The sequence below is a fragment of the Marmota flaviventris genome, chromosome 10 (genome assembly GCF_047511675.1).
Source record: "Marmota flaviventris isolate mMarFla1 chromosome 10, mMarFla1.hap1, whole genome shotgun sequence".
In the NCBI taxonomy this organism is placed as follows: domain Eukaryota; kingdom Metazoa; phylum Chordata; class Mammalia; order Rodentia; family Sciuridae; genus Marmota; species Marmota flaviventris.
Window position 1 is genome coordinate 63,787,961 of NC_092507.1, and position 23,044 is coordinate 63,811,004.

At 39.2% G+C, this 23,044-nt stretch overlaps 1 protein-coding gene across 1 annotated transcript in view; it reads left to right on the forward strand.

Annotated features, from left to right (window-relative positions):
* Positions 1-518: 518 nt before the first annotated feature.
* LOC114092661 (alpha-N-acetylgalactosaminide alpha-2,6-sialyltransferase 5) overlaps positions 519-23,044 on the forward strand; it is a 154,139-nt gene continuing 131,613 nt past the window's right edge. Inside the window, exons 1-2 of the mRNA XM_027935249.2 lie at positions 519-533; positions 1,342-1,569. Of these exons, the coding sequence (XP_027791050.1) occupies positions 519-533; positions 1,342-1,569 (243 nt within the window). The remainder of the gene's footprint in view (positions 534-1,341; positions 1,570-23,044) is intronic.

A 23,044-nucleotide genomic window follows, 5' to 3' on the forward strand; every position in this document is an offset into this window, starting at 1 on the left:
TATATAAATAGGGCTTTGACTTGTTTTTATCAAAATCACAAAACATGAAATTTAGTTTGCAAATTTTCAAATCGCTATCACATTCAAGATCCAATTGGGATCTCCTTCCTTTTTGTTTGTTGACTTCATGAAAAATAAATAAGTCCTTGAACCAAGAAGGGGGTACAGCGACAAGGTTAACTCTCTCGCCCCAGAAATTTCAGTCAGCTGAAAAGATTACTATTTGGGGGCGGGGTGGGGGTATGATGAGGTCTTTAGGACCCAGCAGGCGGCGGCAGGCGGCAGTTGTGTAGATCACTGAGAGACTACGAGGGTCCGGTTCAGTTTTAATTCTGTCTCTAATCTCTGCAACAGCAGCGCTTCCCGTGTCCCGCGGCTCCCGCACTCGCTCAGCCGCGGCCAGCTGCCGGGCAAAAATCGGATCCGCCTCTGCTCTGTCACCCACCATGGAAACCCTCCAAGAAAAAGTGGCCCCGGACGCGCGTGCCTGAGGATTCCGCACAAAAGAGGTGCCCAAAATGAAGACCCTGATGGTGAGTCAGTTGTTGCAACTCTGCTGGGCAGAAGCGAGAACCCTCAAGCTCACCGTACCCAGGGTGCACCGGAGAGACGCGAGCGGTGCCTAAACCTGTGTCGCGAGGTCGCCTGTTACAAAGGGACAACTTTCCACCTGCTCCGCGCCCCCTTCTGATTCCCAGGCTTTGCCTGGCTCAGAATCCGGGAGGAGTACTCGGGTTGCCTCGGCTCCCGAATCTCCAGCGAGTAGTCCGAGGGGCCGGCGGAGAGCTGGAGGAGCGGTGAACAAGTGGGGAGATTGCTCTAGGGCAGGGGGATGCTCAAAAGCAACAGTCTGACAAATACGAAGAGGGGCGGGGAGGGGGGACCTTTGCAGACTTTCTTGGTTTCCTTGCCGGATTTCAAACTTGCAAGGATCTCAGGGGTAGAGCCCCAGGGGCCCAGGAAAGAGGGCGTGCACGGACTAAAGATTCCAGCAGCCGGCTGTGGCAGAGGGTCCCCTCCCCAAAGTGCAAACCCACCCATGCCCTCGCCGCGGGCGCGCTCTCCCTCCCTCAGCTGGGTGCAGCGCACTACCTGCCCTCTACCGAGAGATCGGGGCTGCAGCGGCGGCCGAGAGCAGCGACGCGCAGGGAGCATCCCCTGCCGTACTCGCTGGGAAGATGCCTCTTCTGCCCCGGCTGCGCGCAGCGGAGCTGGGACCCCGGCCACCCCCCGCGGGTGGAGCTCCCCCGCCGGCGGGACCGCTGTACCCGTGTCCACGCGGGGCACCTTCTTCCCAGGTCCACACTCAGCTGTTCTCTTCTTTCTCCCGCCCGCCCGCAGCGCCATGGTCTGGCAGTGTGTTTAGCGCTCACCACCATGTGCACCAGCTTGTTGCTCGTGTACAGCAGCCTCGGCGGCCAGAAGGAGCGGCCCCCGCAGCAGCAGCAACAACAGGCTCCCGTGACCAGCAGCGCGCAGCCGGCGGCGGAGAGCAGCCCCCAGCCGCGCCTTGTAGCCCCCGCGGGACCGCGGCCGCTGGACGGATACCTTGGCGTTGCGGACCACAAGGTGACTGCTTGCCCGCCACCCTGCCCGCCACTCAGCCTGGGGATCCTGCACACCTGAGCCTTCCCCTTTCCCGGGTCTGGGAGGCGCCGTGAGTAGGTGCCGTTCTCGGAGGTTGGAATGTGAAGTGGACCAGCTGGGGTGGAGTGGGCTACTTCCTACTTGGTAGGAATTCCTATTTGGAGAAGGATGCAAAGTTTTTCAGGGAATAGGGATGCGGTGACTGGATCCCAAAGCCTAATTCCCTAGCAGGAACCGGTCCTGAAACTAGAATCCTCTGAGTACCGGGATTGCAGCTAATGGTGTGTGTCCAGTTGCTTAAACCTTAGGTTTGGCAACCAAGTCTCGCCCTGATGAGAGGAAAACCCAGAGGGTGCGAGGAACAGCCCCAGCATTCCTCCCTTCGGAACCAGAGGGGAAGACGCAGCCAACCTAGCCAGTGGTCGCTGCTCAGCCTCGCAGGTTCCCCTCTGATCTTTCCTCCGGATTGCTGTGGGCTGAATTACCTCAGCCCTGGGGAGCGGTGCCCAGGCAGGCGCGGAAGACTTGAGGCACAAACTCAGCTTCTATTGGCTTGAAAGCCTGTTTTCCTCTGCCTTCCGGGAAGTGCTGCATGTTGGCTCATAATTAATAAGATGAATTTTTTTTTAAATTGAGCCTTCTTTCCCTGGTATAATAAATCTCTGGTTTCAGTGTATGAAGCCTTTGGGAGAATCCTAATCAAGTTTCCTGATTTTGAAGATAATTTTAATGCAGTTTAAATGCATCCCTCACTATTTGAAGATGCTAATATATTTTTATTAAAGCATACTTCCACTCTGTATCTACTCTATAAAGCTACAGAATTTCTTGAAATTTCCCAACTCTTTTACTTTTTATATTTCCAAATTTTATGGTTGTGAATTAAAGTAATATTTCACAGATGCTCCTTTTGTATGAAAACAGCTCTTAGCTTGCATGATAAAACCAAACTTTTAAAAAGTGACAATAAAAATATTGCCATTCACCTGTGCAATGAATAATGCTAAGGATTTGGTGGGCTCAAAAGAATTCAAGGCAAAACCCCATCTTTGGGGATCTTAGAAGGCCTGGGTGTGGAGGTGCAATGTGTCCTGAAATATGTATAGACAGACAAACCCATAGACATAAATGTATATTAAATGTTAGGTATAAACAGTACTGTGGGGTGCAGAAAGGAAGAAAGACCACAGTCCTCTCAGAAGGAGCATGGGAGGTTTCTTTGAGAAGGTGGAACTTGTACTGAAATTTCAGGGAAGCAGAAAGGAGGGGGCAATTTGAGTATAAAAAGATTATTTTGTTGGGGGGTGGGGTCTGGTTGACTTAAAATCCAGAATCAGAAGGTGGTAGGTTTTATAATCACAGTTTCAGCTTTCTTTCTTGGTTGTCAATTGACTATATACTTTGGATCTGCTTGTGCAATCAACCCATAAGGGCTGAAGTTCTAGGAAAGTTTTGACATTGGCTTCTGACTATGGATGTATATAATGTTTATGTGTACTTGTGTCTGATGAATTGAACTTGTAGATTTTCATGGCAATTGTTGAGTGGAAATGGCTATCTAACATTTGTGAAGTTTTGATTAATAGGAATGCCAAAAAGATCGATTTACTGAAAGATTTGATCTGCTTTTAGCAAGATATTTCTAATACTTTCCTTTTTGTATTCTGCTGCTACACAGATACCAGTTAATAATATTGATAGTTTCTCCTTTTCGAAATAATGTTTATTCACTCAGACGTTTAATTCTATCTATTTTCAATGTATCAGACCTTATACAGTTAAAATTAAGAACATCCCTTTTCTACTTTGGAAGAAGCATTGAAACTCTACATGAAAAAAATAAATAATTTGTAGTTAAAGAATTTTATAAACTGTGAAGTGCTATGTGAATGATAAATATTGTGTGAAAATCTTTGGAATTCTTGGCAAGAAAAAGATCTTCTATGCAAATCATTATCATTATCAATGGGAGAATTCTTTCATAGAAAACCAACATATCACAAAATTCCATATCCAAGTTCTCAAGGAAGTTTACCCTGTTCCAAGCAAAGGAACAAATCCAAATTTAAAATCCATATTTTCTCTTTACTCAATATCCCAAATTGTCCCACAGAACTAAATATAACTTCTGCTCAAAATGTATTCACCGAACCTCTTTACTGCTACTATTTAGCTGTCTGGAAATTAGGCAGAGTTGCATTTCCTTTGGCCATCTGAAGGTGCATGTGTAAAATTTTTATGTCTACTCCAAAACTTGCTGTTTTATTAGGTTTTGTTTGACATCTTCTTATAGTCTTTCTTAGGCAGATGCGAAAATCATTTGTCAAAATATTGCTAAGAATTGTTTTCCATGATTAACACCAGGGAGGGTAAGAAATGAAAGCCTTCGTATTCTTATTATATTGCCAGATGATACTCAGATTGCTTTTTTTTTTTCACTCTCACATCAGGCCTCAGAAAAATTATAGGATCTGCTGAATGTGATGACCACGAAGCCATATGCTGCTGCATATTGAATCAGAATTCCAACAGACTTTTTATTTGCCATTGATTTACAGAGTCTTGAGAGAGTTACACATACTATTTAGGAAACGGTTCACATCTCCATAGCTGGAGGTCCCAAAGACTGATAAATATGTAGTGTTTATGTTCAGTTATATGATGGTATTAACATTATAACTCCAAGATTAAATTCAACAGGTGGTCCTAATCCCCAGCACCTGAATTTTACAAATTACAGCCTGTCTGCAATGATAGTCTTGTCTCATATGTCTGCAGACTAAATTACTGTTGAGATTAAATCACTATGTGGTTTTTTTTTTTTTTTTTTTTTGGTTGAAAGATACCCTGCAAGTCAAGTCAGTGATGAGCGGTATGTGTTGGAGCTTAAAATACCACTTTCCATGGTCACATTCCCTATTTCCTCTTTCACAAATGATGTGAGCTGCAATTGTAATTCCAGTGTGACTAAATGAAGGTTACTCAGAGTTTCTTGAATAATGAAGGCATTTCGTTTTTCTCTTAGTCTTTCTCAATCCTCTTCTCAGACCTTTTTCCCACAAATATTCCATCAACTCATTTACATCTTGTTGGATGTCCATCACTGCAGCTACTGTATCTGTATTCTGCCATTACTATCCTAGTTTTTATTTTTTGGAAGCCATTGATTTCTAACTAGATTTGCCAGATATAATTGGGAAAAAAATTTTTCATGGTTGTGAGAACTTCTGCATTTAGAACTGTAGCATAATGGATAACCAAACTCTCTTTCTCTCCCTCTCCCACCCCCACCACTCTTTCATAGACACACACATACACACACACACACACACACACACTTGGTTAGCAACTATCAAAAGACAGATCCAAGTCTTGTAGCAGAGTGTATGGGGACATAGAATGCAATTCAGTTCCCAGTCTGGATCTGGTCGGGGTAGATAAAGTCATTTGCCATCTGGTGGACCCTGTGAAATGAAATTGTGAGCAGATTCCCCTTTCCAGTGGACAGGGCCTTATCACAGAAGGCCCATAGTCACATGGACTGCCCTTTTCTGAGATGACTTATGAAAGGGCTGTGAGTGATCAATGGGGGCTGAAGCTGAGCAGCTATCTCCCCGCCTCAGGAGTAGCCCCCAGGGGTAGATTTCACACCTACCAAAACCATGGCTTTGTCCTTGGCTCTTTCCTTCCTTAGGCACTCAGTTATTCAGACAAATCAAAACTGCTTAGAGGTAATGGTACTAGTACTATCACTATTAATCCTAGATGTCCAGTTAGAATGATAAAACAAATCAATGCAAGAATTTTTTTTAATTATCCAAAGCCGAAATAAAGGAACATGTCATATAACTTTTTAAAAAATATATGGAATAAGAATTCCCCTTTTAGAAAATTCATAGACAAGTTTATGTCATTCGTTAGACCCTATTTGATGGCACTGGAATAATCCAATGCCTGATAGACCATTTGGATCTCAATGAAATTCAAAGTGAACTAATTTTCAGTGAGCAGGTATTACAAAATGTGATCTGCTGCTGCTGATGAAGTCATTGCCACAAAGCATCAAACAAAAGGAATCAAGAAATGTACTGTTTTTTAATGGATAAGGAGTTACAATAAGGTGGTTACTTTTAACAAGAGAAGTGTTTGTTTAACATTTAAAATACAAAACCTTGGAGCTGGGGATGTGGCTCCAGCGGTAGCGCGCGCTTGCCTGGCATGCGTACAGCCGGGTTCGATCCTCAGCACCACATACAAACAAAGATGTTGTGTCTGCCGAAAACTGAAAAATAAATATTAAAAATTCTCTCTTTCTCTCTCTCTCTCACTCTCTCTCTTTAAAAAAAAAAATACAAAAACTTCTTTAATTCCATGACAGCTAGGAGCATATTTCCAGATTCCCCTTCATAGTAATCCTAGGGCACCATCATCTTCCTGTTCCTAGCAGATTAGTTTGACCTGGCTCCCTCTGAGTTCTAGGAATATTGGATTTCTTGCTAATTTCCACCCCCTCAGGATCTTTGCACTGCTGTATCCTTTTCCTGGAAGCTCTTTCCCAAGGGTTTTTTTCATGGTTTGTTCACTCTGGCCATTCATTCCTCAGATCACATGTCGTCTTCTGTGAATCACATTCTTCAGTCCCTCCTCAACAGTCATTCTCTATCATATTAGCTTCTTTTATTTTCCTTGTAGCATAGTAATGTCCAGAAAAATCTTAAAGTGTATTTGTCTCTGGTCTACCCTCCCCTAACTAAAGTCTAAGTGCTATGACAGCCAAGTCTTTGTACGTCTTGTTGACCAGTTCAATTCCAGGACCTAGACTAGTACCTGGCACTTAGTAGGTGCGCGATAAATATTTATTGAAAGAGGCCATTAAAGGTGAGGAGAAGTACAGAGCTACTTCGCCTTTTATCTCTGCTTGAAACATCAGTGTAATCCTAAAGCCCTAGCTGTCTCATTTTTTCCAAATTTGTTTAATAATAATAATAATAATAACAATAATATTAACTATGGGGTGGAATGAGGGGAATGATTTAAAACAAAAGAATGTTTGAAAATATGATGTAGGAATCTACATTTTAATGAGCTTCTTTTGCAATTCTTGTCTTCATTCAAGTCTGAGAATCACTAAAATTTTGTATACATTGAAGTCTGAGAATCACTAAAGTCTTGTATACATTGAAGTCTGAGAATCACTGAAATTTTGCAGTTTTTTACATTTTATTGCTATTGGAGATTAAACCAAAGGGTTCTTTGACACTGAGCTGGATCCCTGCCCCCCCCCCACACTTTTTTCTATGAATCCATCTTTAATAATATCTTTTTTTTTTTTTTTGTACCAGGAATTGAACTCAGGGGAAATCTACCACTGAGCCACATCCCCAATCCTATTTTGTGTTTTATTTAGAGACAGAGTCTCATGAGTTACTTAGCACCTGGCTTTTGCTGAGGCTGGTTCAGCCTCCCAAGCCACTGGGATCACAAACATGTGCTACCATGTCCATGGCCCTTTTTATCTTTTATTTTGAGACAGGGTCTCACCAAGTTGCTGAGGCTGGCTTCAAACTTGCAACCCTCCTGCCTCAGCTTCCTGAGTCATAAGGTTACAGGTATGCACCATCACTCCTGGCTGTTTAAAAATTTTAGTCATCACAATGAGTAGTTCTGAAGTTATTCATTTTTGAGCTTGTTGAACTAATCATACCTGGTAATAAATATTCATCAAAAGCCTAATGGTTTTTAAATTGAGCATTCTAGGGGAAGAACACAGTTTCTACCCTCAAAAACCTTTGAACTAATTGGATAGAAAAGACAAAGAATTAAGAAAATTTAAATGCAAAGCAAGTGTTGAATAATAGTATGAAACCAGGAAACAATAAGTCAAGAAACTGACACTAAAAAAGAGGCAATTTCTGCGATCAACTATAAAATAAGTTAAATACTATTATTGCCTTAGAAGTTTGTAAAGTTTTTAAATTAGCATTCCATTATTTATTAACCCTTTATATGGATTTATGTGTGTGTGTGTGACATCCAGTGAATGGTTAGTAACAACTTGTGTATCAAAGCAACTTCAAAACTTTATTGATTTTACATTCAAAATATTCTCTTTATGATTTTCCTTTTGCATGGCATAGGGTTTCCTGGACTCTTGGAAGGAACTAACCTGGTCTGACCATCTCTGTAACTTATGATAACCACCATATCCAAGCTAAATCTCATCATTTGTGCTCTGATGAATATGAATATAATTGTGTTGGTCACATGACAGAATATTTGCAACCAGATCTGTCCTGGAAACATGGTACCTGTTTTTTAGAGGTGAATTTCCAAAGCCTCTAGGGTTAGGTGGCCATGAAATATAATTCCTGTCTTGCAAATATTAGGATAAAGGGAGATTAAAAATGAGAAGAGCCTTTGAAATGTTAAAACATATCATCCATCAACAAGTATATCCATTATATACTCTTTGAGCAGCTGTGTAGGATCTTAAGTACAGAAAGACAGTGAATGATCATCTCTTAAATAATATTATTACCCACACCCTTGAACTTGATCCAAGAGAAGAATTCCCTTGGGAGCCAGTGAATTTATGATCAAATGATTGCTAAAACTTGGGGACAGGGACATTTATGAGATGTACTCCAATTCTTTTCCACAAGATCTTTTAATCTTAAATGCTTATTCTGGGCCTGGGACAAATAAACATTTTTATTGCATGCTCTATTTTTCCCAGATAAAAATCACAGGGATGTATGTTCTCAGCTTAGACAGCTCAGCCACAGGGAAGCGTTCCTTGACATGTAGCCCAGGTTAGATCTGAGCTGTGTGTTTTGTCTTCATAGCTGGAATCCCATGGTAATACTTATTCTGGTTTATTGTTATTTCTTGTCTAAAATAGTCTGCCTTCCCTGCTAGACAGGCAGCTTTTGGAAGCTGGGGATTTTTTCTCTCTCTCTTTTTGTGCCATTGTGTTCCCAGGCCTTAACATAACGCCTTCAATAAATATTTGCCAAATGAATGAGTATTATCTATGTAAGGATTTTAAATTTCTTCTAACATAAGCATACCTCAAGAGTTTCTGACCACGTTAGAGTTACTGAAAAGTAATGACTTCAAATCATAAATATCAATTTCTCCCGCCACAGTTTGTAGTTCTACCTTCTTGCACTAATCAGATCTCTTAAAACATACTCAGAATTTTCAAGCTACATGGGATACTTAAAAATCATCAAAAGGAATTCATGAGTGATTGTATGATTTGCCCAAGGTCATGGGTTAGTGGAAGAGCTAGGGATAAAATGTGAGTCTCTGACATTAACATCACTACCATAGGGAAATTCAGTGCCAATATCTTTTTAAGCAGCAACTCAACGTTATCTGGACAGAATTTATTAAAATGAAGAGCCCTGGCATACCCAGTTATGGGAAAGAAATAAATATTTAAAGATCTTATTATTCTAAAATGAATATAAGAAAATGCCTCTAGATAGTTAAAAAGCCCCTTCCACCAATGACTGACTTTGCAATGGGTACTCTAAAGGCGGCATGAAATGCATGGTACTAATTTAATTTGAGCAATTTGCAAATAAGTGTGGATTTTGCCTTTAAAAAGTCCACGGAGCCAAAAGGAGTGTCATGTTTAATTATTTGCAGAAAATGCCATGCCCAGACCACACATTTAGCTGAATTACCTTCTCCACAGTGGGGAAGAAAACATCATCAGGAGACTCAGTTAACCAACTGTTTGAGGAACTGCCATTCTGCAAATATCATTGACTCCCCCTAAATTCTGAGATAGAATACTTACTCTGAATTACTTCAGGCAAATAAAAAACCACTTTATCTATGGTAGGGAAAATTAACCTTGATAGTTGTTGTAGCTCAGAATGAAAAGGAAACTTTTTAAAAATTATTATATTCTCTCTTCATGGGTAGGGAGGTGTCTGTAGAGTTCCTGGGAACCTCACAGAGTCTGAGTGTACTCGGGTAGCCTGAAATGCAGAGTTAAACAATTATTTTTTATAAGGAAGCATATTCTTGAAATTAATTGCACATATGGGACGTCTCCACTGGCTGAACTGCAAGCATTGTTGCACTTCTATTCACAGATCTGCTTATGTTCTTTGCATTCTTCTAGTGGCTTCCCGTTGCCTAGAGGATTGAGTTCAAACACCTTAGGAAGGCTCCACAGGGTCTGCCTGGCCTACTTTCCAATCTCACCTCCCACAGTTCCCTTCAGCCCAGGTTCACATGCCCTGGAAACACAGCTTGCTGATTCACACTTACCAGATTTTCTTTCAGCAAGAACTACCCATTTCTCCTTTAATTTGCCAGGTAAGGAACTAATCATTCATTAAGATCCAGCTCAAGCATCTCCTTTCTAAAATTTTTCCCATGTGTAACCTTCATGTAGAGTAGATCTGACATTCCCTGAGGTCACCCATGTAACAGTCCATCAACCTTGTATTGGCTGAGCATCTACCATGTATTGGCATGATGGGTAAGAGGAAACAAGATGAAGTACCTAATTCCTGACCATGGGTAAACCATCCAAGGAAATAAATTTAGTCATGGCACTTAACCATGAGGACTCTTCTTGGAAATGCATCTTTAGGCTATTTCATTCTTATACAAACATCATAGAATATACTTACACAAATTAAGATGGCTACAACATCACTTGGTGACATATCCTTATGAGACCCTGTCGTATATGTAGTCTATCATTGACCAAAATGTCATTATACCATATGCATGACTGTATTATACTTAGTATGCTTTGGCAAGTACTGAAATAGTCTTGGCATCTTGTGCCTGCCTCTGATCACACAATTTTGCAATTCTTTGTCCTTACACTTACTTCAAGAAGACTAACTTCTTGAAGCCAAGAATGTACTTTATCCATGCTGGTATCTCCAGAACCTTGAACTATTTCTCATATGTGTCAAAATTCAATAAGTCTTTGTTATATGTTGGGTAGGCAGAGTCCTGTCGTGATTATAGCAAGTCTGGCTCATAGACTTTCTTATGGGAATGGACCAAAATGATAAATGGGGGCAGAAGGACTTTGCATAAATTCCTTGCATAACTTTAATTTCTTCTCTCCCTTTAAAATAGAACATCACTTGATCACCCTTCCAGAATGGTAGAACAGGTGTTGAGATGCAATGACGCCCATATTTGAGAACAGTTTCTGATCCTGGGAGGCAGGGGGACATACCCAAGCTTTTAACTTGTAAGTCACATTACTTCTAGGCCTGATCTAGTCTGGAGAAGAGGTTAAACAATATTTGTTCACTCCCTCCTTTATTAAAATAATATCTTGTGGCTAGCACTCTGTCCAGGGCCCAGGAGGCAACAGATGATGAATAAGGTGTAATCTCTGCCTCCACAGAACTTACATCTATTGGAGAGGCAGAGAAGTAGTTGCCCACCCTACAGTGTTCTGTGGTTGCCCACCCTACAGTGTTCATGCAGACAGTCAGAATGAGGCTGCTCCAATAGCAGAAGGTTTGTGGTTCAAGATTGCCTCCCAATAATAGTTGGTGAAAAGAGTTTGAAGATGATTCCCAGATGGCACTTTAACTTCGCCTAATTTCAAACCTTACTGTGCATCTTAATACCACATACTGACTTGAGCAAAACGGGAAGCAGTGGTGTTATGGTTAGGACTGAAACAAGCTGTTCATGGAGACTCCATAATGCATGCTGGTGGCAACAGGAATTAAACCCTCCACCTGCAGCACAGCCAGTGGGATATGAAATAAATGTGCTGGCAGGAACTTTACTATGTAACAATTCTACAGTGGGGTAGGCAGACTTTATTCTAGAATAATCTTGTCAGGGGAGATTGTTGCATAATAAATCTTACCAGGTATAGATCCATTGGATAAGTATGGGTAAAGAGTGGTTTCCTCTCCTTTCATTTCCCACATAACTATAGAGAGAGCAATTACCGTTCTTTTAAATCACTTAAGTTTGTTAACAACTTCTAGGGAAAGTTTCCATTCCACTTTCATCAGAAGGAAATTGGCCATAAAGTAATGTAAAACTTGTCAAGAGGGAGTCTGGTTCCTAATTCACTCAAAAGCGTTTGATTCGGAACAAAAATGTATACTGTACATCTAAATGAACTTCAGGTTTATGGGACCATATCTGGAGTTGTTGGCATTGTCACACCTGCCAGGCTGCTATCAGGGATATACTCAAGTTGTCTCACATTACCTGAAGTGGTATCTGTTCCACTCTGCACTGAAAATCATAAAGCTGATTCATTTCATTTTTATTCCACTTATACGAGTTTTGAACAATGAAAGCACAGAAAATGATAACATGCTGCTTATAGTCCAGTACACAGAGAAGGGAAAAGGGAGTGGGAGCTTGTGGGTAGTTCCCATTCCCAAGGCTCCAGCCTCAGCAAGAAGATTTACTTTGGTGCCCTAGGCATCACTAATTCCTTGAAGAATTATGCCCACTACTCTCATTAACAATTGTATGTGGGTTTGGGCTCAGCATGAAATGTGATGAGTTATTTAGTCTAGAAATTGAGAAATAAGCCTCAGAGAAAGATACCTTGAAGAATAGAGTATCCCCACTTAATAAGCCTGCAGTGGTGAAGGGTTGTCTTGATCTGTTTTGCACTGCTATCACAGAACTACAAACACTGGTAACTTATAAAGAACATATATATTTATTTCTTATAGTTCTGGAATCTGGAAGTTCATGATCAAGCCACAGGCATTGGGTGTCTGGTGAAGGCTGCATCCTGCAGGGATGGGGAGGGAGACCATGATCTCACATGGCTGAAGGTAGAAGGATTCCCTCTGTAGAATTCCCTGGTGAAGACATCTAATCTCATTCATGAAGGAGGAGCCCTTGTGGCCTGGTTCCTCTTAGAGTCTCACCTTCTAATACTGTCACTTTGGCAACACCTTAAATTTGTAGGTGATACATCAAAACCATAACAGGTAAAGATAATATAACTAAACCTAGAACCAAGAAAAGAACCAATGACAAATAGCATCTGTTGCTTCTTGTCTATTATCAGAGGGACTCAATATGTACAGACATGAAATGTTGATTGGGTTCCAGAATGGCAAGTAAGGGTGGATTGTCAGGGACTCTGCGGTATCTAGAAAGGCTCAGAGCCATTTGATGTTATTACATTTAAATATGACCTGATGTCCTGTTTGATAACAGAATATCAATGTTCAAAAGAGGAACTTAGTTAAAAATAAGTTTATCTGACTAGAACCCATGACAACTGGGGAAGAATAGCAACTGGCTTTTTTTCTGGAATGAATGCTATAGTGCTGCTATACGATGAGCAGGCTCTGGCCCTCGAGGGAGTTATGAATCTCAATATTGACTAGTCTGCAAGTGAAGGACTGTTCTTAATGGCCCCATGGAGCATCCAAGCCTTTGGAAGTTCTGAAGGATGGAAAGGGATCAGAAGTTTCGTTATCAGTCTTCTGGGATTTTGGGCCAACCTAGGAAGACCAAAACTCAGCAGTATTTCATGCAAACTATGCCTGTAGACCATCTTAGAGAATAGGGAATGTCTTTTTCTGGGAAAATCTTCCTCGCTTCATCCCCACTGTAGTGGGTCAAAGCAGAAATAAGGAAGAACAGAGCCACAATGCTAGTTTGGAAAGACAAAGGTTACCCCTCCCAGTGGTAAATGCATATGTATTAATGTCTCCTCAAAATGGCATAGGGCAGAAAGAGGAAAGTAGCAATTATTCATAAATCTACCACTAAAACATAATTACTGTTGATACATTCATGTACTTCTTTACAAACATTTTCATAGGTATCAAGATGTATTTATATAAATATAAACCTTAATATAAATATAATATATAAATTATTATTATAAATATAATGTATATAGATCTATTATATAAATAGAATCCTTAATATATTTCCTTCCCATTTTTGTACATCTGTGCTAGATATGTGGTATCTGTGTGTGTGGTTTGCCAATATGATGTGATGGATGGCATAAAGGTGGGTAGGTATGAGTTTACTCTTAGATCCTAACTATAAAGACTTCACTTGTTTAATACTTAAAACCAAAGTATATTCCATTAGAGTTGGAATTATTAGGAAATGTGTCATGGTCCTGGTGCTGAAGTGTCCACATGCTGATCATGAGGTACACTCATCTGCCCTCCTGTCCACATGCCCCTCCCCGCTTCTCCCCTGTAGCTCACATGTACCTTCCTACCCTTTTCAATGTGGAGGTGCATCCAGCTCTCTCCCCGACTCCAGCCAGTTTGCCCAGCTGCAGAATATGTTCCAGACAATGATGTTTGATACATCATTTCTAATAGTCCCTTAATTCTTCTTGCCCCTTTTCTCTAAATTTCCTCTAACCTGTCAGTAGCTGCTTCAGGGTGTGGCCGATGGTGGTGGTGGTGGTGGCCCACCATGGGACTTCAGGACACTGTTAGAAGTGATCACCAGCTTTTTGGTGTGTGGGGCAGCCCCTTCCACATATACGACCTCGAAAATGCCTTTATTTTCTGGACTTTAGTCTCTGTGATTTAATTCCTTGTTCATAAATAGTTCGAGTCCAGTCCCCTATGCGTATGTAGGGTAGGTTTGCTTTGACATAACTGTCTCTTCTTAAAAAAAAAAAATATATAGCATGATTAAAAGTACTACCTTCTTCTTAATTAGTGACCTCATCTATATTTCTTTTTCATCTTCTAGTTTTATAAAACACTTTAATTCCTTATTTTAACCCAACTTATTGAATTCTATGGCTATTTTTCCTTACTTTATTTATTTATTTATATTTGATCTCTGAGCTACTCTTTATATCTTACGCTTTTCAGAATGTGCTCTAATACCTTGATTTTGGCATAATCTCAGAACTCATTTTTCCTCTAGTCCATGGATAGAATAATTCTGTCATTAGAGACACTGGGACCTCCCTCTCTCATGGAAGTCTACTGGCAGGAAATATTTGTATGTCTTGGTTGGTGGCTTCCAAAGAGTCAAGTCTAAATAACACCAGAGAGCTCTGACAGCAAGCTCTTTATCAACTCAGTCCTTTACTTCCCAAGTCCTCCTTTATACTCTAGATTAAAGAATCACTTAATCTTTAATAATTCCTCTCCTCTTCCTCCTCCTTCTGTTCTTCTGAATACTTTTATTGTGTGTGTGAATATATATATATATGTATGTATATTTGTATATATATATATCTTAAAATTTGACATTTTAGTCATTTATAAATGTTCCATTCATTGTTCACACTTGTCTTATGCAACTATCACTACTACTTCTTTCCAAAAATTTTTACTACGCTTAACAGAGAAGCTGTAAATATTAAGCAATAACTCACCATTTTCCCATCCCCAAGTTCCTGATAACCTGAATTTAACTAGTCTAAATATTTCCTTTAAGTCTAATCTCACCTAATGTTTGCCACAAAGGAAGGCCTCATCTGACTGAAGGTAGGAGGGCAAGAGAGAACCAACTTCTCCATCAAGCCCCTTATAAGGGCATCTAATCCCATCTGTGTCTGATGAACACCAGTTTCACAGTATTTTCAGGGTTCCTCCGTGTTGTAGCAGGTGTCAGAACTTCATACCATTTTAAGACTGAATACTAGTCCATTGTATGGCTATACCACATTTTGTTTATCTGGTCATCTGTGGTGGATTCCTGGGCCATGTCTACCTTTTGGCAATTGAGAATAGTGCTATAGTGAACTTAGTGATCCTGTTCCCTATCTACAGGGTCGCCCTCCTTTTCCTCCTTTTTAAAATATTTTTTTGGTATAAGGGATTAAACTCAGAGGCACTGGACCACTGAGCCACATCCCCAGCCCTATTTTGTTTTTTATTTAGAAACAGGGTCTCACTGAGCTGCTTAGCACTTCACTTTTGCTGGGCCTGGCTTTGAACTCATGATCCTCTTGCCTCAGCCTCCCAAGCCGCTGGGATTACAGGCATGTGCCACCACACCCGGCTCTTTTCCTCCTTTTTCCTTTCCTTCAATCCCATGGCAGCACCTGAATCTTGGTTCTCAGACCTGTGGGGCTGCTCTGCTTCCAGCTGTGCCACCTCCACACACACACACACACACACTCAAGCAGAAATAGAAATTTTAAAATAAAGAGAAGTTAATGATTGCACTAATTATATTTCTATGTCTAAAAATTATCTAAAATTTTTTGAAAAACTATAGAAAAATTAGAAGAGGGAGAATGTTCCCATAATTCTACCACTTTAATACAAGCGACATACTTTTATATAAGTGATATGTTTTTAATATGTTATATATTAATAAATATAATTATTTAATATAAGTGAATATATTTAATATAAGTGATATAATTTTGATTTACTTGTGCCAAATTTTACATTGAATTCTTTTAAAACCTTTTTTTGTGAGCAGATTAAATTGTTTTTAAAATTGTATATGGTTTTTGTTTTGCTGATATGAAAGTAGCTGTTAAGGTTTCCTTTGGTAGTGCTTGCCTCTTACATCTTTTCCATCCTATAATTTTCAGTCTTTCTGTGTACTTACATTTCATCTATGTCCAGACCTGTCCCTAATATTTTCAAGGCTTACGAAGAGCACAAATGGAGAACCATATACATACTGATGTCTTTATTCAGTAATTATGTCCTCACTGAGGAAAGGTTTTCAAATTTCAAAGGTTTCATTTGATCTATTCCAGTTATGGATTTGATCAGAGTACTTCTCTTGCTCAGTTTTATTGTTTTGATTAGTAACTGAATCTTCATTAAATAAAAAGTATACTTGAGAATTTTTATAGGAATTGCTTGACTGAAGTCTATCCATTTTCATTATTTTCCGTTTCCAAAGTGTCAACAGACTGCCTATTTATCTTTTCAGTTTTTCCCTCTAAGATTCCTTTTAATTCTCTTTTGCTACAATCTCAAATTCTGCTCATTCTCTGCCTCTGCCCCCTCCCCCACACTATGAAGCAACGGCACCATCCACAAGTCAGAGCATTTAGATAGTAGTGGCCTTTTGCTTCAAGGATATGTGGAGAAGCAGTTTTTCTGGACACAGCCATGGATGTGTGGGATTATAGATGGTGCTGTGACAAGAGTGACAGAAGTGCCCTGGGGTCTTTGATACAAGTCCTGTGTTTGGGGTCAGCTGTGCCACTTACAGCTGCGCTTCTCAAACATTTGTTTACACATGAATCACTTGTGGGGCTTATCAAAATGCAGATTCTGAATCTCTAGGTCTGAGTGGGACTTGAGAACCAGCATTTCTAATGGGTGCCTAAGCAATGCTTCTGCTGTTGATCCATGATCCATATTGTAAGTGGAATTACTCAAGCGTAAAACCCAGATCAGGGATCCTCCCTTGTCTGATATTAAGAAAAACACTGTTGTGTCCTATATGAACTTATATAACTGGAACTTTTAAATTTAAATTTAGGAACTGTGTTTAAGATTATATTTAGATCATTTACATTTATTGTGTGTGGTTTTTGTTTTGTTTTATTTTGTTTTGTCACATAAAGCTGATATGTTGAGGTTTTTCCTACCATTTAATCGTTATTTTGTATCTGCTGCTTTCTTCCCTTTTACTTATTTAAGTCTCTCTTTCCTCCCTCCTCTGGGTTTATGCATTTTATTAATTTTGTCCTCACTTATTCTGTCATTTAACCTACATTGGTTTGGAAGTTAAACTCTTGATTTCTACTCACTTTATGTTATTCTTGAAATTTTAACATGCATACTTACCAAAGTCCTAAGTTACTTAACATATTTTAATTTATTCTTTTAAATTGACAAATAAAAATTATATATATATATTGTACAACATGATGTTTCAATAGATGTATATATTGTAGAAAGGCTAAATAAGCTAAATAACAAATGTATCAAAATATGTACCTCTTAATGAGGTGAAAACATGGGATATCTGTTCCATTAGCAATTTTCAAGTACATGATAGATTATTATTAACTATACAGTTCTCACCACATTGTACAATAGATCTCTTGAACTTATTCCTCCTAACTGAAATTTTGTTTCTTTTAAAATTCATTCCATTCCCTCTTCCTCCCTCTTCCTTCTAAACCAAGTCAACCTTTGGTAAACATCATTCTACTCTCTACTTCTATGAGTTCAATTTTTTAGTTGGATTAATTAATATCTTTATCCCATTTCCAGATAATCCAAGGACATTAGCACTTTAACTCTGGTCACTGACCTATGTGTCAGCATGTTGTCATATTTTAATTACCTTCTATTAAGCCTAACAAATTGGATGAATACTAGCAATATTATTGTCGTTGTTCTAGATAGCAATTACTTATACAGATTCACCTGCCTATTATCCATTTCTTTGCTTACTATTCCTTCTTTCAAATTAGATCTCTTTTATCCTTCTTCCTGAAATACAGTTTTTGGAAACTCCACCCAAGAAATTCTATTGGTGGTAAACACAATTTTAGTTAATCTAAAAATATCTTTATTTTGTCCACATCAATTATTTTCTGTCTCAGTGTTTTGAAAACCTAATTTCTGTGTTTCCTTCTGGTCATTGTTGAAGTTGTATGATTTGCTGTGAGGCTATTGTCATTACTTTTTAGTTATATAAATCATATTATTCTCCTAAATACTATGTCTCTCCCTGTTCTGTGCTCTTCGTATTTGTCTCATTGTGCTGCATTCTGGGGATTTTCTTCTGATTCTTCTTTCAGTTTTCTAATTCTCTAATTAGCTGTATCTGATCTGCTGTGTAACTCATCCATCAAGTATTTTTCCCAAGTATTTTATTTTAATAATTCTATTTACCATTTCTACAATATTTTTTACACATTGTCCTGGTCTATTTTTTGAAGTGCCTTCTTCCTTATTTACATTTTATTTCTGTGTCTGGCAACTTTAATATCTTAAATCTTTGCAAGTCTGAGTTTTGCTTTTGGGCTGGTTCATTCAAAGGAATCTACTGTGTTGTTTGTGTATGTGTAGGTGTGCATGTTACTGTGACTTCGTGTTCATCTGGACTCTGTTTGGGGAAGTCCTTAGTGACCTGAAACTGATTCCTGAAAGAAAGATTGCATTTTCTTCTGCCAGATTCCTAGGGGCCCCACCATCCAAGACCTCCCACTCTAAAAGGAGCCCAGACTTTCTGCAAACGTGCCAATTGTGTAAATGAAAAACACAAATCTGCGTGGTTTTCATGAATTCTCAATTTTTATAAAAACAGGAAGATATTTGTGTCTTCTTCTCTTAGAGCCAAGGACTGAACAGACAGGTTTTCTTTTACTGTGCTTATGCTGGATATCTCTCTCTCTCTCTCTCTCTCTCTCTCTCTCTCTCTCTCTCTCTCTCTCTCTCTTTCTCATATTGAGATTGAACCCATGGGTGCTTGACCACTGAGCAGCATCCCCAGTGCTTTTTTGTATTTTTTATTTTAAGACAAGGTCTTGCTAAGTTGCTGAGGCTGACTTTGAACTGTGATCCTCCTGCCTCAGCCTCCCAAGCCCCTGGGATTACAGGCCTGAACTACCATGTCCAGTCCTAGTTTTCTCTTTCTGTGGGGCATGGCCTCGACATCTCACCTTACTGCTCAGGCTCAAGACTCTGCCTCCTGTCCCTCCACCAGCTGTGGAAATGCCAGGCTCTGAGCTAAAAGATTATCAATTACCCTTAAATTAGCCACTGTCTCCAGCCACTGCTCACTTTTCTAGGTATATACTCCAAGTTCCATTCTAGAGCTCTGTGGATCTTCCTTTTAACTCAGTGTAAGTTATAAAAATCGGGGAATATTTTCTTAAGATATTTTTTCTCCTTATAATGTTACATAGATGAGATCACACCGAATGTATATCAATTTAAGCATCCTTAAAAGATTTCACAAGTGGCAAGGTGGAGAATCACAAAGACAGACTGGCAGCAATAATATTGTCTTTTCAAATGAAAACCTCCATCCTCAGATCCTCCAATCTGAAACTTCATTGTGTAGTAATAAGGTATGTTTTTAACAACAAACTGTTTATTATACAGATGTCTATTTGTGGAAGTACAGCTTTCTGTGTGGGATACAAGTTTTTATTCTCCTTGGGTGGAAGTTGCTGAATTGTATTGTAACCTGAGGCTTCGCCTTTTGAGGATCTACCAGTTTTCCAAACAGGCTGCACCATTTACAGTCCCACCAGCAATGTGTTAAAATTTATGTGCATCATTGCCAACACATGTTACCCTGCCTTTTTATTTCTTTTAGCCATTCTAGTGGGTGTGAAATGATCTTGCTGTGGCTTTGATTTTCATTTCTATAATGAATTAAGATGCTGAGCATCTTTTCATGTGCTTATTGTCCACTGGTATATATTTTCTGGAGAAATTTCAATTCAGATCCTTTGCCCATTTTTTATTTGCCTTGTCTTTTTGTTGTTGAGTTGTAAGTATTCTTTATATACTTTTCACATGAAATGCACTATTTGAAAATTATGTTCTTTTTCTGTGAATTATCTTTTTACTTTCTTTCTCTACCCCACCTCCCCAGTACTGGGAATGAACCCAGGAGTGTTAATTTTTATTTAAGACAGGGTCTTGTTAAATTGCCAAGGCTAGACTTGAACTTATGATCCTCCAGCCTCAACCTCCTGAGTAGCTGAGATTACAGGGATTATAGGCCTGCACTACCATACCCAGTCCTAGTTTCCTCTTTCTGTGGAGCATGGCCTCCAGATCTCCCCTTACTGCTTAGGCTCAAGACTCTGCCTCTTGGCTATGGAAATAGCCTCTCTCCTCTCTGGCTATGGAAATGCAAGGCTCTGAGCTAAAGGATCATCAGTTACCCACTACACTTGGCTTAGTATCTCCGTAGTGTCTTTCGGAGCACAGACATTTTTAATTTTGATGATGCTACTTAATCTATTTTCTTTCCTCACGTGTACATTTGGTGTCATATTTAAGAAACTATCCAAGATCATAAAGAATTGCTCCTATGTTTTCTTCTAAGAACTTAATAATTTAGCTCTTATATTTAGGTCCATGGTCTGGTTTGAATTAATTATGCCTATTATGTAGCAAACAGGTTCAACTTTATCTTTTACAAAAGTATATCCAGTTGCCCTAGTATTATTTGTTGAAAAGACTGTTTACTCCCCTATTCAATTGTCTTGGCACTCTCATCAAAAATAAGTTGGAAAAAAAGTGTATTTTAGATAGATAGATAGATAGATAGATAGATAGATAGATATTACTAACCATGGAGAAGAATAATGATCAAAATGATTCTATGCAGATGCCCATGCAGTGAAGAGTTTGTTTAGTTTATAAAAACTAAGATAAGAGCAGGTCTACTTTGTACACTATTGAATAAGTCATATTTGCGGAAAGTTTGATTTCACAACTTGTGCATGACAGTTTCGAATAAAAGTACTCCTATGAGAGTGTCACTATGGACAGGGACAAAGACTACAGTGTTTGTGGCTGCTATTTTTATTTAGGGCTTCTTTGTTGTTGTTTTTTTGTTGTTTTTTTGATGTTGTTATTTCAAAAGATCATACTTTGCAGTGTGAGCAGCAACACCATATCATAGCATTCACCATTGTTTATAAACAATGAAGACAAACATGGTTTCTGATACTCATCTTTATGAATAGGAATAAGACAAAGTCATTGTCTCAAACTTTTCTTTCCATCCTAGAGACATCTATATGCATTTTATATACTCCACCCAGATTAATTTCACTTCTAAATAAAACCTGTGTGTCTGAAGTCAGAGAATAGAAGACTCCTTGGCAATCTCACACATGGCATATTTGTTAAAGAAGTCACATGTGGCTAACATAAAGAAAATTTAGGAAAGAAAAAAAATCAAGTACATCTAGAATTCTTTAAGCAATGAACAAAGGAACCAACATAAAATGCACATGGTGAGCCCAGCACACATAATTGAATCTCTTTTTAAAATTTTTTGGACCTCAGTCTGCCCAGTTGTACAAGAAAAAGAGGATTAAATGTGCACTTTAGTAACATGTGCCTCTAGCTGCTTCTTAAGCAGCTCCCCAAATGAATGAATACATGCCCTTGCTCACCATAACTTGTTTGTTCTCACCAACCAGTATCATGTACTTTGGTGTCCAAATTTATTGCTGTAGCCTCAAGCATGCAAGGTTCCTGGACAGGAGGATTTTGTTCTAAATATCATTTATGCATTCATTCCTCAGTTTATACCTGAGGTGTTGGAAGGCATAACGAATATCACAATGAAAAAAAGATGTAATCTACCCTCAGGATCACAGAAGCCTTGGAGACCCAGCACTCAAAAGATAGCTTGGCATAGAATGTTTTGTGAAAGTTTAATAGGGAAGAAAAGAAAGGAGGAGAAGGAAGGAGAGGGGAATTGACATACTTGTATTCTATCCTTCATACCAAAGAAGATGAAAACAGCCTACTGAGACATGGAAGTGGGGTGAGAAAGATGAAGAAACCTTAGTGAAGGCATGAGAACCAGAAGAAGAAAATTAAGATCCGATGCTGAAATGCACTGATTAGTTTCAGACGAGGTTTGAATTATAGATCTGACATTCACTGGCTGGGGTTTTGGGAAATTCACTTAATTATTCTAGAACTTCAGTTACCTCTAAAACATGTAAGAAGTAGCCATACCTACCTCATTGGATTATTGGGGGAACTTAAGAAGAAAATAAGTATTATCTCTTTAGTACATATAAGAAGATGTCAGGAAATGTTAGCAATTAATAGAAAACACTGCTTACATCAAGCTTCCTTTAACTCTGAAATGTGGCCATGGTAACAAATGTAAACATTTTCAAACGCTTCCTGAGTGGTAGGCATTTAGATTTTTCTTTACCTTTAAAATAGGTTCAAGACTATGCTATCATGGAAAGCCTCTGCAGTAGAATATATATGTATATATACACACCCACACATATGCATATATACATACATATATTTATACACATACATACACATTTGCTTTTCTACATACTATACATGGTAATATCCACATGCATATATATAGTAATACACACAGACAGGCAGACACACACACACACACACACACACACACACACTCACACTACCATTTGCCAATCTAAAACTCTGTCAATTCTCTAAAGTTTATCGCTTGACCTTCCTGGAAGTTTGAATAGAAACAGAATCATCACAACAAATTTTGAAGTTGGTTTTGACTCTTTTTTGGAGCTGCCTGAGTGAGGTCTATTGATGGCTGGCCTCCTGTCAACCCAAACAGGGCCACTCCAGTGTACTGAGTATGCATTTTCCCTTTCCACTGCCACTATGGCAACAGTGTTCAGGATCCTAAAGAGCTTTATGTGTGGAGTTGTGACCAGTATCAGCCCAGTGTAGGTAATATCAGGTGACACAGGAGTTTGAAAACATACAAGAGATGGGAACTTCAGGCCAGGAAATATTGTATCCAGCTGTGCCCATTGGGCCTTCCCTGTGAA